The sequence below is a fragment of the Pocillopora damicornis genome, chromosome 13, assembly GCF_964200805.1.
Source record: "Pocillopora damicornis chromosome 13, jaPocDami1.2, whole genome shotgun sequence".
Lineage (NCBI taxonomy): Eukaryota > Metazoa > Cnidaria > Anthozoa > Scleractinia > Pocilloporidae > Pocillopora > Pocillopora damicornis.
Genome location: NC_142682.1, coordinates 4,981,521 through 4,998,420, shown reverse-complemented (window position 1 = coordinate 4,998,420; position 16,900 = coordinate 4,981,521). Strand labels below are relative to the sequence as shown.

Here is a 16,900-nt window from a genome sequence, read left to right as displayed (position 1 = left end):
CAAATATTAATTAATATAAATAAATTTTAATAAATTTTCTGTTGAAAAAAATGCTTGTCACTTCGATAACCGTTAAGGAATTAAACATGAAACAACAACGGCGATGAACAAAACACTGAACCCAAGTCCGTGGATTAACGGTTGGACTAACCAAATGGACTACCCCAGAATAAGCTAACCCTCTAAAATCCTATTTCGAATGAATTCGTTTAAAAGCGCTGCCATCTCTATACTTACATAGCACGTGCCCTCATTATTTACATACAGTATAACGTAATTTTCTCGTTAAAGGTCAAACATCAACTTTGATTCAGCACGGGAAATGGCAATAAATAGTTTCTACAGTGTACCAAGTTTCAGTACTTTATTTCATTTAATACTTGTGTCCACTTCAATGTTAAAGCGTATTGCTTCTGCTTCGAGCTTTAACTCAGTCACGCTTGTAATCACATTGAGTCTTGTTTATGTCGTAAAATAGGTTGTGGTTCTTTATCGTGTTAAATATCACTTCAAAAGAGAAAATTAATGATATCGTTTGTCTCACACCTCTAACGTGTTTCCACTGCATACTACTAGTCTTCTTCAGACGACTGAGCACGCTAACCTATAATGCTGTTGTGCTGAGCTGTAACTAGATGTAATTCCACGACTGTGATTGGTGCATCTTCCGGATCAGTGTCCCTAAGTGGTCCGCTGCCGCACGGCTCTCCTGCCGTTGTTTTTTTGTGATCTTCGGCATCGAGTCGTGTGGAATTTCATTTCCATAGTCTCCGTTAATGTTGTTAGGGTGAATTCTTATATGAATTGCCCCTTTTACCCTGCATGCTTAGAAATAGGGATCACGATCAATGAACTTTACTTCGTTCCAGAGCGGGCGGTGTTCGGTGTTGTGGGCGTACACGAAACGGCGGAAGTCTACGTCTTAGCGAGTCAGATATTCTGATTGGTTGGTGAAAATCATACGCATGACTACGAGCTATTTTACGCAGGAAGGACTTTAATGGCCGGCTATTTAACAAAGTTTATCCATTGTTTAACAAAAACTGCGTTCTAAGCCATCAAAATTTAGCCGAACCTTTATCGAGACATTTATTTTTGTGGACAATGTCAAGAGGGCAGAAAGCTAAGAGTGGCAGGACATTTATTTTATTAAATCAGGCCTCTTACATAGATTCCCTTGGCCCAAAAACTTCCGTAAAACCGTGGTTATGGTTAGACATCACATAAATAACTGGCCCTAAATGTTTAAAATAGTCGCCCTAGTTTCGTGGGGATTTGTTGTGGTTGGCGAAATGACAAACGAGTCAAAGGGTTGGTCCGTTATTGGGTCGTCAATTTGAAGAGTGCATCGAGGTAGTCCATGGACTGGGTTGTAATGTTTAGAATTAAATTCATGGCCATGACTTTTGTGTTCCCCATAAAGGCATGATTTGAAAAATCTGTCACTTTTCCAAAGTTAGGAAATATTTTCCTTTATTTAAGTAGAATATCACTTTCAGTAGTTAATGATATTGGTGCGTTCAAAAGACAACAGGAAGTGAATGGAAAACTATTCACTGGTTTAGGCCGATTTTTTGAAAAATCCCAACTACTTATTCCTTTATTTGGCAATTGCTATTTTAGCAGCATTTTTGTTTACAGTGATGATCATCCTCGCCGTGGTTTTGATACTGCTGCGAAAAAAAACAACAAGAAATATGTACTTGGATTTTATTTGCATTGTCCATTAAATTCAACGTGACGTGTAGCCATCTCTATCGTCAGGGAAATTTAGGGGTAGGTTTGATTTCCATATCATATAATATTGATTCAACCACAATTCTAAAGATATATATGAATGAAACTGGCAAGGAAGCTAAATGTAAGTAAAAGTAGCGAATAAAGGTGAAAAAAAAATTGACAACAATGATTATAAATATATAATAAAAATAAAATAAAATAAAACAATCAAGTACAAACCGATTTGTGGCGAAGAAATAGTTTACGCTCTCTAAGTCTAAAGTGTCCTGGACTTCAATTACCATGCTGCCCTGTAAGACCGACTGGTTCTGGAAAAGTCATACTTAAAGAATCATAAAAATTACGCTACGGCAAATCTGAGTAAAATAACCGTCTTAAATGACGTGCTCAAAGGAAATAGTTGGTCACATCACCAATAAGCTCCGCGACTACCTCTTGGCTGTCAAGGTTTTAATTTGTTAACCGAGGTACCAAGTACATGTATGTGTTCCACTAAAATACCAACCGGATGAACCGACAAATCGCGGGAAGTCTGACGTCATTTTTTCCCCCAAAAACCTAAATTGAAACCTTTTGAAGAAACAGAAGTTATTTACTTCTGTTTTTGCTGCTAACGGTGGTACTTGATTTTATCCTCAAGCCTCAAGAAACAAAGCTGTCAAAATGTAAGTGAGCAAGTAAATGTAAGTTGCTTCTGTGTCACTCTTATTCGACATTTATTCAGTCTATTGCACATGTAAATTTAGGCCGACTGTATCTCTTAAATAATACATAAATGTTTATGATTCGGAAGGAATACATTGCCTCTAGAACATTGGCACAGTATTCACTTGGTTTGTTTTCGGAGTACAACAAAGAGTTTTCGGCCCATTTGGGAAGGAAGAACACTTACTCAGAAATGTAGAGACCGATGGTTCAATGCTTTGAAAAATGACAAAAGCCAGAAAGCTAATGCAGATGAAGTTGCCTAAAAGCCAGTGGGCAAGAGCCTAAACGATTTGCACTATTCCCATATTTACTTACTTGGAAGCGGAAATGCTCGAAAAAGAGACCATATAAGTATTTGTGGAATGATTACAATAAATTCAGAAATTAAAAAAATAATAATAATAAAAAACAGTTTTTAAGGAGAAGAACGAGGAAATCTTTTTCAAATGTTGATATAACCAGTAGCACAAAATTTAATTAGCATCTTTGATAGGCTGAAACCAGACTTGTCATGCCCATCAGAAATCGTCATTCCTATCGATTTCATACCAGAGTAGATTTAGCAATTTCACGAAGGTAATCGACTATCATCAGAGCACAAGGCACCCAAGCGCCTATGTGAGAACATTATTATATTGCTTTAAATGGCTCTGCTCTGGAACTCCGTAGGTTTTCTAACAAATGGAGTAGATATCTTGTTCATGAATCTTCGCCAAATAAATATGGGGTACTGCTCATTGTTTGTTGTTTAAAGTTTCAAAAGTTTGTTTGTCTTCCCGTTGCCAGTCAGTCTAATTGCATTTTCAAAGCTCATTAATAATGAACCTGGACCTTATTACTTTTTTTATTTTTGTTTGTTTATTCATTTGTTTATTTTTTTGCTCTTATTACACAGAAATCAGCGTGACTTTCAAGAGAGCTTGCCATTGAATGTTTTTAATTTTGATGCCCGGCTAGAGTTTGCATCGGAAAATGGAACCGGGATTGAAAGGTTCCATGGTAAACCGCGTGTTCAACAGGAGGGCATATACACCGAGCTGATTCCGGAGTCAATGATGGTAATTATACTTACAGCAAAGTTACCCAATAAGGGCCTTATAAAAGAAGAGACTATAGTATGTGCCTTACTTCCTTTCTTTAAACTTTTTAGCCGTTCCTCTAGATGTTTGCTCTCTACATTGTCCCTTTCCTTGCGCTTATATATTACTACTCTGACACACCTTGACTGTGGTCTTTTAACAGAAAAATTTTCCATATTATACAAGTTTGATTGTTTTATCCATTTACCATTATTATTCATCAAATTTTATTCATCCGTTTATCTCCTTACTTTCCCTTACATCTATTTTAAACATCACTTGTTTGATTAAGACCTTTTTAGGAATGGCGCTTGAGGGGTCTCATTTGGAAATAGGCAATACAGCGGTTATGGTTTCGTTCAGTTTTTTTTTCATTTGATTTCACGATTTTAGTCGTGTTTTCCAGCGTTACCAAGCCCACTAAGTCGATTATAACATGATTTTTGTAACAAATAAAACTGAATATTTTGCAGACCTCTGAGAACGATGGTTCCCGAACGTACACTTCCCTTGTGAAATCAACAGAAGACAGCGACATTGAATATGTGAACCAAATAACTGCTCCTGAGAATGTTAATGCTTGCTCAATAGATTGTTCGTAATTAAGATTCGTAAAAAGGTGAGGTAAACAAAATGTCGATGGTATGTGTCTCTGCAAAGCCACAATTCCCCCCCCCCTTCATCTTGCAAGGTCTTAAATAAAGATGAATAAATTATTATCTTGTCTTTCAGTGGTTGTGCTATTTCATCACATCTGTATGTCGAGAGGAAGAAATTGTGAAAGGAATCTTTGAAAATTCTAAAGTTTATGAAGGGCGAGCTTATGAAAGTTCAATCTGTAATCCATGCTCACAGACTCCCCTTGCCCCCTCCTGTTGTTGATTATTGATAAAACTTAGAACGACATCTTTGCGATTTGCTTTGTTTTTTTGTTTCTTGGCAGATGGAGAAAGGCTTTGTTCGTGTTACAGCTTTAATAAACAGTTAAATGGTTTTATGTGGCCACAAGCAAATGGTAACTGTAAATACCACGACAAAAACCTTGTGGTGATGAAAACAGAGCAGGAATGGGAATTTATCAAAAATGCGATTCAAAACCGAGCAGGCAGTAAATATGGTGAATGGTTTATTGTTTTGGAGATCAACTCAACAACAGAGAATTGGACTCGGATCAATGACGAACCTCTTACTATTGACAAATGGGAGAGGTCAAGTCCTTACCCGGATGACTATTTCGGATGATTCATAAGGAATTTCCAACTGGAATAAAAGGATCTTTTGGCGCCATTAAAGGAAACGTGCAAAGAAGATGGATTTGTGAGAAAGAATCACGTATTGATCAAGACCAGATAAAAGAAACAATTTTAGCTTCACGAATCTGAATAACTATAAGCTACTTTTTCCCTTCCTTTCCCACCCCTAATCTCTTCTTTCATTTTGCCCTTTTTGCCCATTGCGACCACCTCGTATGAAGGCTTGTCATCTTCAGGGGAACAGTTCCCGTAATACCAGCCACTTTGATAAAAGTTAATAGATAAATTATTGGGAACCCCGCAGAAAAAGTATTGATTCGTTGCTGGCTATGGGCAAGTTTGAGAAATAATACATTCACGTCGAAATGCCACTCCACAAATGTCTACCTAGTTATAGTCTAAATCGTCATGTTTTTTCAACAGACAATTGTCAAGGAGTCTGTTTCCTCCATCCTGTTCCAAGAAGCACAAATCCTCCTGGAACTACAACTTTCGCAAAACTGTTACTCCAAAAGGGAAGATGTCAACCGAACAGGATATCGCTGCTGTATCAGGTGAGATCGCTGATTGATTGACAGTTTTGATTGATTGGGAATATATAAAAGAGCAACTTCCTTAGATTAGCCTAATTTTGTTTGTTTGTTTGTGTGTTTGTTTCTGTTTTGTTTTGATTTATGGTTAGTTTGCTTTTTTTTTGTTTTTTGTTTTGCTCATTGTTGATGTTGTTTTCTTTTTGTGTGTGTGGCAGAGTTTAAGGGACCTCTTTCCATTTGATATTGGTCTTCCTTGTTTTCGTTCTTTTGGACGCTTGAAGGTTGGACAGTCGGTAAATAATTTTGTCTGATCATTCATGAGCACTATTTAGAATAGGTATTCTTATCTCTTGATATATCATGATTAACGTCATCTGAAATATGAAAATACAGGCGCCTCTAATCCAGGATCTTCGACAACTGTGTTCATACCAACCATGGCAATCACAGATGACAACAGCAGTTCATTCCCCACAGTAGTAATAATAGCCGCTTCCTCAGCAGCAGTGTTCTTCGTAGTGTTGATCATTTTCACTGCACTTATATTGCTAAAACGAAGGAACCGTCAACGAAAAGGTAAATACGTTCGATTTTTTGTAAAAAATTACGTATTATTATGCTTTCTAACCTGAAAATTGCTCCAATAATATGATTATTTAGACATCGCTAACTCATGGAAGCCATTTATTGGCTTTCTTTTACTCAGCAACATTCGTTGGGTCTGCGAAAAGAAAACTGAAGATTAACCACACCTTATAGTGGAATCAAAACAACGTTTTTTGGAAAAAATATCCTTTTCTTGGTTTTCAAATCATATTATTTTTCGATTGGATCCTTGGCTTATACGTAAAAGGCCGTTTTATTTCCATAAATGGCGTATATCACTACAGTTCAAATTTGACGTACTTATATACCTCGGGAATGGAAATCATGATGCTCAGCTTTTTCCTAAAAGTCATTAACTACAATGAATTGCCTTTGGCTTCTCAAATTTTATTTTCTTTGCCGATTTCGTGCTCTTAAGAGCTGCCGTATTGAAAAGCAGCACTGAATATGTGATATAGGACGTTCGCAAAATATTGAAACCACAGGTTTACGGGTGATCATTATTTAGACACAAATCTTCGAAATAACAAAAACATTCTACTTTGTTTTTGCCACACTTTACAGTGTGGCAGAAAACGAACCAGTCTGTTTTATATGCAGTGTTAATTAGAGTCATGTTTCCTAAATGCACATATTTTTAGGTGCAGAAAGCACAGTGTCGAAAGAATCATCGTAAGTATCTATTTCCTTTTTCTGAAGCGCTTTCCAACTGGTACTTATTGAGTGGTTTCAGGTAAAACTAACATTCGAGCTAGCGCTGAAAGTCATATCCTCTTGAGGCTATGATTATGGCTACTTCCTCCTTCCCTAAAAAAATGCCAGTCCACAGCAAGGTTACCCCTCCACCCTTAGGTTCCCCTGATAAACGTGATCGCACCAATCTAGTCTCCTGGGTGGTTAAAATCAGTCCAAAGCATCTCTCCAAAGCTTAAACCCAGACCTTGATCCGAAACCTTAAGCGCACAAACCACTTTTGCTTCACGTCCAACCTAAAGAATGCGCGTGTTACAGTGAAGTTTACCTTTAAAAGAAACCCGTTAAATTTGAGTCGAATCTAAGTTCAAAGTTCATTGCTTGGAGGCGTTACTTTATTTTATAACCATAAAGAGTTATTAGGGCTATCGTCAGGTGGCCCATTTTTTTCAAATTGTATAGAGCATTAATTTACTGCTCTACAATAAAAATTTGAGACAATTTGAGACTATGAAATCGTGATCCTCTTGTGAAAACCCATGATTTCTTTGAAGTTGGTCGCCCAAACATCATTTAGGAACAAAGGCACTTGTGAAAACAAATTTAGACCGAGTAACTTCCAACAAAAGTGATATTCAAAGAGATATGTAATCCATAACTTTCGTTGATGGTCAAGGCTTCCTCCCTTACCCACGAGCATGAGACAAAATGAGGAAATATGAACTCTGCATTAAGCACGGCATTCGATGATCTCGAAAACAAAACGTCTCTCTGCGTTTTCGCTAATATGATTCCCATAGATTTTACAGAAGAGAAAATTTGTGGATTTCTTAACTGATCGAATGCCACTAAAGGCCGTAGCAAAAGATTGTCAAACCGACGCTGCTCTTACATTTTCTATCAAGTCTATTTGATATATCCCTAATTGCCTGATGAATATAGCGAGCTGTTCGCTGCTTTGTTTTTTGAACTTTTGTTTGGTTGTCTGACTGTTAGCAGTCAATGTATTTTCATTCTCAAATGCCATTGATAGCTAGCCTACTTTGTTTCCTGTTTCCTTTTTGTATGTTTATTCGTAACCTGTCTCTACACAGAAATCAGCGCGACTTTTAAGACGGTTTTCCGTTGATTAATTTGAGTGGTTGTGCCGGCCCAACCCAGTATTTCCGCGGGAAATGAAGCAAGTAATGAGATGCTCCAAAATGAACCTTTCGTCCAACGGGAGGGTGTATGTGCCACATTAGGTCCTCAGTCAATGATGGTAATCATACATAAAATGAAACGAAAACAACCCAATGTGATCCAAATGTGATTTCGAAAAACAAAAAAAAATTGAATGAAATTCTGCTTACCAATAAAACTGTCTATTTCGCAGACGCCTGAAGGGGAAGATTCACGAACATACGCGTCGCTTGATGAATCCAAAAGAGAGGCCAAAGACATTGAAAATGAGAATTTAATACCAGCTCATGAGTACGTTAATGCTTCACCAACAGAAAACGTATCAAAAGCTACTTAGGGTTAATCTTATTAATCTAATTTAGCGTTAATCCAGGATTATAAAGCTGGAGTAAACCAAATTTTGATAGCGCTTAGATTTTGGTTGGAGTTTATTTCATGGGTAGCAATTGAATCCACAGGTTTTCCTCCCTGCTCAAAAACCTTTGTACCTGCTTAAAATTCCGGTTGAAATCGTTCCTCAAATTAATCAATAGCTAAGCTAGATTTGCTTCCTCTTTCCTTTTTGTTTGTTTGTTTGTTTGTTTGTTTTTTTTTTATTAGTAATTTTTTATTTATTTAGGCTCCGTAAACCGTTTGTCCAACGGGAGGATGTATATATAGCGCTGTGTCCAGAGCCAATGATGGTAATAAATTTAAATTACCTAATCAGATTACATAAAAATGGAATGAAAAAATTGCGATAGTTTGAGTGTTTTCAAACTACTCAGCTATCTATCTATCTATGTATTCCTTTATATATGCGAAAAATCACATTATTGCCAGGTAGAAGGATTTCATTTGGAAATAGGCTTTACGTTTCAAAACCACTTGTCTAAACTTTTAGCCGTATCTGTGCCAAAGAGTCTATATCATCAGAAGATGTAGTAAATTAATTGCTTGATGGTAAGCACAATATTTCACAAAGACCTGAATAGAAATATCAATTAACTACATACATGTTTTACACCATCAGGAGAAAATAATATTTACTCTTGACATGATCTTATTATCGCTGGGTTGCGTTTATGGAGTCGTTCGTTTAGTTTTGTTTGTTGACAATGGAGAGTTTAGTCAAGCAAACAGCAATTTTCAAAGGAATTGAGAGCGCAGTTGGAGTCGATAAACCTTGTCTGTAAAGTAGATAAAACCATCAGTTTTCTCACAAATAAAACTGGATATTTGCAGGCTCCAGATGGCGAGGGTTCTCGCACTTACACATCCACAGTGGAAGACGGCGTCGTTGAATATGTGAATCAAATACCTAATCCTGAATATGTGAACCAGATACCTACTCCTAAGTATGTTGATGCTTGAGTGAGTTGTTCGTTAGGCGGTTGGCGCTAACTTAGGATTATAAAGCTGAAGTAAACGATGTAATGATAGTACTTGTCCGAGCAAGGCCACAAAAGAAAAACAAGAATTTCCGTTGGGTTAAATTAAATCGTGGTTTAAGAAACCCACTAATTGTAAATGGACTGTAAATCATGCCATTTTGTCGTCTAAACAATCTTTTCTGTTCACGCATGCTGCGCCTCCTGATGATGCGGAACTAGCTGTTATTATTGCTTGGAACTTGCATCAGATCCACCATCAAAAAAAAGCAAAAAAATATTAATAATAATAATAGAAATAGTAATAATAATTAAAATTGTTATAACAATCACAATATGATAATAAAAATAAGGAGAAAGCAACTCAGGCTTTTTTTTTAAATAGTAATATAGCTATATAACTTCGTAATTTACTATCATTAAAGTGTGTTTTCAAAATGAAATGTTGCAAGCGTATAATTACAAACAATAATTACCAGTTAGGTTCCATTGTACAGTAAATGCTTAGTCCATCGTAAAATGAAAAATAAATAAATAAATAAATAAAAAAAATTAAAAAAACTATTAAATTGTTAATAACACTATAATCATTGATAGAGAAAAAAGTATAACAAGGCGATGCAACTGTATCTGTACACGCGCATATGTTTGAGAGCTACGAGGTTTTTTTTCAGGATTTAAAAAAAAAAAAGGCCCTAAGGTCATTGTTATTTTACTTCATCTGCATTACGTAGTTAATTGGTGATTATTCAGTAGGACTTTAGTTTGAGGTTTTTTCACTTTGTTTTGGAAAACGCTACGATAAAGATGAATATCTTAGCATACAGTTTTCAGTCATTCAACTAATGCAACAGCTCTGTATTAATCTTATACACAGTTCATAGTTTCTGCGTCTGCCGAATTTTCAGTCTGGTTGATTTGCCTGATTGTCGTGTCGTATAACATTTAGACAACGATTTCGATTTCCTCATTGTGAGTTGGTACGTTCCCGTATAGTAGGTTATTACAGGATCCAGACCAAAAGAACGATTTAGTCTGTGTACAAAAATAATATATAGATTTAGGCAAGCCTAAAAGCGGAGCTCGCATTTTTTTTTCCCGCACGTCTCTTCAACAAAACTAAAGCTTCTACTATGGATAAAGTGCATGGTAATATTAATGGATTTTCATTCGCAACTTTTTCGTGTCCGTGTAGAGGACTGATTACAAGATATAGTGCCCATGGTACAGTTGGCCGCGCATGCTAAAAGTAGCACCTTGTAAGGTCGGTCGAACGGTCGTACGGTCGTACATCCAATTTTTTTCGGCTTGATGGGTTACTACTATTTTGTATAATTATGGGGCTACGGGAGCTCCGCTATAAATTAACAAATGACTGAAATAACCTAAGTGTTTTTGACCTTGTTTATTAAATTTAAACGCGAATCGTTGTAATTACACATCCATGCAGAAAGATTCCCTTGATGGATTCCGGTCTTCGTGTTTTCATTCCATCGTTATGATTTTTATTAAAGCGATTAAGTAAATACTCTCAATTAAGGAATCAAAGTACAAAGATATAAATTTGAATGATCTAACTGTGTTAGCAGGGCGATTAGCAGATCGCTTCAAAAATGAATGCAAAACCTACCGCTGCTAATATCTATCGAGCTATTCAGGAGACCACAGGCAATATACACATAAGTTCATACAAAAATAATAGAGGGACAAAATAATCTTTCGTTAAATTTTTTTCCTTAATTGTGGCGTTCAGTTTCCTACAGATTGCCGGACCCTAACGATCTCAATCCCGTCGGCAAAGCTTTTCAAGAACATTCCAAAAATATCCAACGCAATACACCCTGCTTATTTAAAATAAACCAGAACACTTCGCCTCTCCTCTAATGATCCAAAGCTAAAGAGAAGCTGGCCGTAGAAATTTGCGTTTTTTTCTCATTCAAAATTTCCCTTTTTCAAATTCTCGTTCTCCGTGGAAATCAAGTTCCTTTTAAACTATGTTTACGTGATCTCTTGTCAAACTTCCGCTGCCTCCTCCTAATTCACACCTAGTGTGACCGGAAATATGTCAATATTGGTCGTGCGAGTGTAAATTTCTCTTTCGTGGCGTTTCAAACTTTCTCGTTCAGAACGTAGGCCTAGGACGATGAATTTCGTCAACATACATGTATGGATCGTGCTTGCAATTGATTTGTTACTACCGAGAACTGGTAAGTGAAATGGAATTGAAAATAATTCTTGACTTCACGAGTTTTGTTGATTTACGTACGTGATTGATACTTAAGGATCAAATCTAATATCTTGCGCATTCAACGCTTTAAATTTCGAAATTAATCACCAAAATGACTTGCTTTTATAAAAGATGATTGGTAAATTATGTTTTGATTGTTTTTAAAGAAGAATTATCTCGCAGTTAACCTAAACACACTTCAAAATGCACAACAATGGTCGATTGGGTTGAGAAGGAAGAAGAGGCTTTTCCATTACGGAAATAGATCCATGTATTTTGATCCTTTGTAACGTGTTTGCTTTAAGTTCGACTTTCTCGAATTTGGAACTGTGAACAGCTTTCATTTAGTTGTCGCTACGGAGTTATACGTCTCATGTACATCGCGACAGTACACGATCTTCGTAAAGTTGAAAACCATTGTAAGATATAGCATGACTCGCGTGACTGATGACGTCACGGTAACTGCACATGGCATGCAATATGTAACGCAACCCGGGCGTGTTACATGAGAAAATTAATGGATTTATTCAATGTACTGGCTTTTATCTTACACATTATTTTTATTATATTACACTGCTGGCTTGATGAAATGAAAACCATGTAAATTAGAACGATTCGAGATAGTTAGAAAATCTAAATTTTTTTATTGTCTCTAAGAAAACTCAAAAATGATTTTCTGCACGTAACAGTTAACCCAGTAAGCAGTGCATTTTCTCACAGACGCATAGACAAACACTTTTCTGTTACTAATTATTAGTCTAACTTCTATGTAATTGTGCTATTCTAGATGGAGAGAGGCTATGTTCGTGTTATACCTTCAATAAAAGACAATCGTTCTGGCCAAACGCAAGGGACTCCTGTGAATCCAACGATAAAACACTCGCAGTCATGGAATCAGAGCAGGAATGGCAATTTATTACAAATGAGATTCAAAATAAATCAGGCAACCGATATGATGAATGGTCTATCGGCTTGAAAAAAAATTCAGTGACGCGTAGATGGACTTGGATCAATGGTAAATCTTTGACTATCGAGAGAGCTTGCCATTGAATGTTTTGAATGTTGATGCCCGGTATCGCAGAGGTCATGGGTTCAAATCCCGTACGGGCCTGAATTTTTTTCAGGTCCTATTTACAACTACTCGTTTCAGTAGTGTTCTTAGCTGCGAGGATCTCTAAATTTCATCGAAACAAAAGTTGTTTATTCCTTTGTTTGGTACTAACGGTGGTACTTGATTTTATCCACTAGCTTCAAGAAACAAAGCTGTCAAAATGTAAGTTGCTTCTGTGTCACTCTTAATCGACATTTATTCAGTCCAAGTGCACATGTAAATTTAGGCCGAGTGTATCTCTTAAACAAAACATAAAAATTTATGATTGGAAGGAATAAAATTCCTTAAAACAGGTTTTAAGGAGAAGAACGAGGAAATCTTATTCAAATGTTGATATAACCAGTGGCACAAAATTTTAATTTTTCGCTTTTGATGGACTAATTTAATACCAGAGTAGATTTGGCGATTTCACGAAGGCAATAGACTGTCAGTAGAGTACAGGGAACCCAAGCTGTTTGTGAGAGAACAGTATTATCATGTTTTAAATGGCTCTGCTCTGGAACTCCGTAGGTTTTCTAACAAGTTGAGTAGATAGCTATTCATGAATCTCCGCCAAATAAATATGGGGTGCTGCTCGTTGTTTGTTGTTAAATGTTTCAAAAGTTTGTCTGTCTTCCTGTTGCCAGTCAGTCTAGTTGCATTTTCAAAGGTCATTAGTGATGAACCTGGACCTTCTCACTTTTTTCTTTTTGTTTGTTTATTTTTTTTTTTTTATTTTTATTTTTTTTGCTCTCATTATACAGAAATCAGCGTGATTTTCAAGAGAGCTTGCCATTGAATGTTTTGAATGTTGATGCCCGGCTAGAGTTTGCTTCGGACAATGGAACCGGGATTGAGGGGCTCCAGAGTGAACAGCTTGTCCAACAGGAGGGTGTATACACCGAGCTGTTACCGGAGTCGATGATGGTAATTATACTTACAACGAATTTGAAGTTACCCAATATGAGCTTTATGAAAAAAGGGACTATAGTATGTGCCTTACTTCCTTTATTTAAACTTTTTAGCTGTTCTTCTGGATGTTTGCTCCCTGCATCGCCCCTTTCCCTGCGCTTATATATTGCCTCTCTGACGCACCTTGGCTGTGGTCTTTTGACAAAAAAAAATTTTTCCATATTATGTCTGATTGTTTAATCTATTTACCATTATTATTCATCAAATTTTATTCATCCGTTTATGTCCTTACTTTCCTTTATATCTATTTTAAACATCACTTCTTTTCAGGAATGGCGGGTAAAGGGGTCTCATTTGGAAATAGGCAATAAGCATACGATTTAAGCGCAGTATCTTATAAAACCTTCACTAGAAACGCATTTGAACGAATGTCTAATTTTCACTTGGCAGCGTTTATGGTTTCGTTCAATTTTTTTTTCATTTGATTTGACGATATTAGTCGTGTTTTCAGTGTTACCAAGCCTATCAAGTCGATTATAACATGATTTTTGTAACAAATAAAACTGAATATTTTGCAGACCTCTGAAAACGATGGTTCCCAAACGTACACTCCCCTTGACACAGTGACATTGAATATGTGAATCAAATACCTGCTCCTGATTATGTTAATGCTTGTTGAGTGGATTTTTCGTAATTAAGATGATAATCGCTAGTCCTAAAAAGCTGAAGTAAACAAAATGTCGATGGTATGTGTCTCTGCAAATCCACAATCCCCCCCCCCCCCCCCCCCCATCATGCAAAGGCTTAAATAAAGATGAATACACTATTATCCTGTCTTGCAGTGGTTGTGCTATTTCAACACATCGGTATGTTACTGTCGAGTGTAAGAAATTGTGAAAGGAATCGTTGAGAATTCTAAAGTTTATGACGGACGAGCTCTTGATCGAATGTCTGGTTTCATTGTTTAGCTGTTTTCTAGATAGTGGCGATTAATTTTTTAGATCATGAATCAAGAGAATTGCGAGATAAACCTCGGGGTAGAACGCGTTTTGACCGATTATAACAAGTATTTATCAAGAGCGACGGACAAGGATGGCATGAGCATAATTATTTTTTTTGAGAAGGAAATAGTAGATGGTAATGATCGAATTAATGTGTATTGAATAATGTTGGCTTAACAATCATATCAAAGAACCCCAAGTCCTTCACTACCTTTCATCTAGTTGTAGATTTAAAGCTGTTTCCTTTGTGTATATCGAGTCAGTATAGGTGTGTTGAATGAGAAAATTGATGAATTTACACAATATACTGACACTCGCTTTATTCAGTGTTTTTAATATATTACACTCCTTGCTTGTTCAATTGAAAACCAAGGGAATTAAAAAAAAAATTTAAAGGTTTTTAGATAATTAATATAGCTTTTAGCGCCCAACAGCGATACTGAACATGCGAATCAAATACCTACTCCTGAGTATGTTAATGCTTGAGTGGATCCGAATGCATCCAAAACCAACCTCAGTTAAAATATGTCAAACTATCCAAAAGGCCACAGACCATGTAAATGAATAAGAGAGAGAGAGAGAGAGAAACAGGAAGATAGCTGAAGGGGAAAAAAATCCTCAGTTGAAGCTTTTTCATTAATTGTGTTGCAAAGTTTCCAAGACAATCCCTGACCCTGACGACCTCAATCCCGCCAGAAAAGCTTTAAAAGAACATTTCCAAAAAATTATCCAATGAGTTTGTACGAAATACAACCCTGCTGTATCTGAAATGAACCAGAGCACATTTCTTCGCTTTGAATAATTTGGCTTAAGAGAAAAGCCAAGAGACTGTGTTGTTTTCCTCATCTTAAATTTCTCTATTTCATTCTCTTGTTCTTGATTCGATACTTGATCAAATACAACAGCTATTTATTAATCTTAAACACAGTTTATAGTTTCTGTGTCTGCAGAATTCCCAGTCTGATGATTTGCTTGAATGCTGTGTCGTAATAGAAGACAAGGGCTTCAATTCCCTCGTAGTACGTTAGTACGTTCCCGCGTAGTACGTGGCTACTACAAGATCGATATTAAGAGAACTATTCAGTCTGTGTACAAAAATCTAGATAAATAAATGACTGATAACATAACTGTTTTTACTTTGTTTATCTAATTCACATGCAAGTCGTAGTAATTACTCGTCCATCCATCGGCCTTATCTCTTGCCGAACTTTCCGCTGATTCTTCCCATGTCACACCTTGAGTGACCGGAAATATCTTTTAGCTGGTCATCCAAGTGCAACTTTTACTTTCGTGACGTTTCAAACTTTCTCATCCAAAACGTGTAGGCCTAGGAAGATGAATTTAGCGAGTATACATGTATTGATCATGCTTGCAATTGACTTGTTACTGTCGAGAACTGATAAGTGAAAAGAAATTGAAGATAATCCTTAAAGACTTCACAGGTTTTTATGTATGAGATTGATACTGAAAGATCGAATCTGATATCTTGCGCATCCAACTCCTTACATTGCAAAATTTACTATCAAGATGACTTTCATTTATAAAAAATGATTGGTAAATAATATTTTGATGTCTTTAGAGGAGAATTCTCCCGCATTTTACCTTCATACACTTCACATTACACAACAATGGTCGATTGGATTGAAAGGAAGTAGAGGTTTCGATTCCATAATGGAAATAGATCCATGTTTTATTGATCCGTTGAAACGACTTTCTCGAATTTTGAAATTTGAACAGCTTTCATTTAGTCGTTGCTATGGAGCTGTATGTCTTATGTACATCGCGACAGGTTTCTTTAATGATTGAAAATATCGTGCCACGACCGTTGTCGAACATGGAGTGACAAATTTACATGGCCATCGATCAAATAAGACAAAAATATAATCTATCTTAATTGCGAATTTTTACGAGACTCTTAGGAAAAAAGACTTTTCACGCAATTTGTCTTAATACAGTGCAGGCTGTAAAAGGATTGACGATTGAAATGAATGAGAAGCAAATGTATTATTGATCAAATGCAACGTGACATCCAGCAAACTCGACTAGCTCTCATTTAGTTGTGGGTTCCATGCTCCTCAGGACTGCTTGGTTAACATTTAAGAACATCGAGTATTGATAGCTCACATTCCTGGCGTGACAATTTGACGTCACGTCTAAATTCATGCAGCAAGTGGCATGTAACGTGAGTGTAGCTACATGTCGTGGGTCGTGGGTAGTGGGTAAAGGTCGTGGGTCGTGGGTGATGATCGTGGGTGAAAATCAAAATAATAATAATAATAATAATAATAATAATAATAATAAAAAAATAAAAATAAATGAAATAGAAGTATAGTTGTAAAATTACAAGATCAGACTCATTTCTACGAAATATTTTAATTACTTACCAATTCCATCCTCCCCCCAACAGTCAATTAAAAGGCAGATCCACAGAACACAGGATCACTAGAAAGGCATTTGGGCACTTCACAGATTTTTTTTCGCCTTGACAGACTAACACTTCAATATT

At 36.4% G+C, this 16,900-nt stretch overlaps 2 protein-coding genes across 5 annotated transcripts; both read left to right on the top strand.

The window, feature by feature from the left end:
• Window positions 1–2,266: 2,266 nt before the first annotated feature.
• On the top strand, window positions 2,267–9,442 carry LOC149035095 (uncharacterized). Of its 4 annotated transcripts, XR_016182603.1 has the most exons (10): window positions 2,267–2,405; window positions 3,344–3,506; window positions 4,001–4,146; window positions 4,471–4,644; window positions 5,204–5,334; window positions 5,707–5,889; window positions 6,561–6,591; window positions 7,988–8,085; window positions 8,414–8,477; window positions 9,019–9,442. XR_016182603.1 is itself a non-coding variant. In XM_089192671.1 (8 exons), the coding sequence occupies exons 5-8, from the start codon at window positions 5,301–5,303 to the stop codon at window positions 8,070–8,072; spliced, it is 333 nt and encodes a 110-aa protein (XP_089048797.1). In that variant the 5' UTR covers window positions 2,267–2,405; window positions 3,344–3,506; window positions 4,001–4,146; window positions 4,471–4,644; window positions 5,204–5,300; the 3' UTR covers window positions 8,073–8,223. The 4 variants fall into 4 exon arrangements, 1 of the variants encoding a protein (XP_089048797.1); XM_089192671.1 differs by lacking the exons at window positions 8,414–8,477; window positions 9,019–9,442 and having other exon boundaries at window positions 7,988–8,223; XR_016182604.1 differs by lacking the exons at window positions 2,267–2,405; window positions 3,344–3,506; window positions 4,001–4,146; window positions 4,471–4,644 and having other exon boundaries at window positions 5,169–5,334.
• Window positions 9,443–11,200: 1,758 nt separating this feature from the next.
• Window positions 11,201–14,219, top strand: LOC149035094 (uncharacterized). The gene is made up of 4 exons (XM_089192665.1): window positions 11,201–11,371; window positions 12,179–12,406; window positions 12,640–12,664; window positions 13,246–14,219. The coding sequence occupies exons 1-4, from the start codon at window positions 11,308–11,310 to the stop codon at window positions 13,631–13,633; spliced, it is 705 nt and encodes a 234-aa protein (XP_089048791.1). The 5' UTR covers window positions 11,201–11,307; the 3' UTR covers window positions 13,634–14,219.
• Window positions 14,220–16,900: the final 2,681 nt, after the last annotated feature.

Bases quoted from the DNA above. Each gene is read 5' to 3' on its own strand.
- LOC149035095 (XM_089192671.1), top strand. From the start codon at position 5,301: ATGTCAACCGAACAGGATATCGCTGCTGTATCAG. The intron at 5,890-6,560 runs GTAAATACGTTC...ACATATTTTTAG, and splicing joins AAGGAACCGTCAACGAAAAG to GTGCAGAAAGCACAGTGTCG. The intron at 6,592-7,987 runs GTAAGTATCTAT...TCTATTTCGCAG, and splicing joins ACAGTGTCGAAAGAATCATC to ACGCCTGAAGGGGAAGATTC.
- LOC149035094 (XM_089192665.1), top strand. From the start codon at position 11,308: ATGAATTTCGTCAACATACATGTATGGATCGTGCTTGCAATTGATTTG. The intron at 11,372-12,178 runs GTAAGTGAAATG...GTGCTATTCTAG, and splicing joins TTTGTTACTACCGAGAACTG to ATGGAGAGAGGCTATGTTCG. The intron at 12,665-13,245 runs GTAAGTTGCTTC...CTCATTATACAG, and splicing joins AGAAACAAAGCTGTCAAAAT to AAATCAGCGTGATTTTCAAG.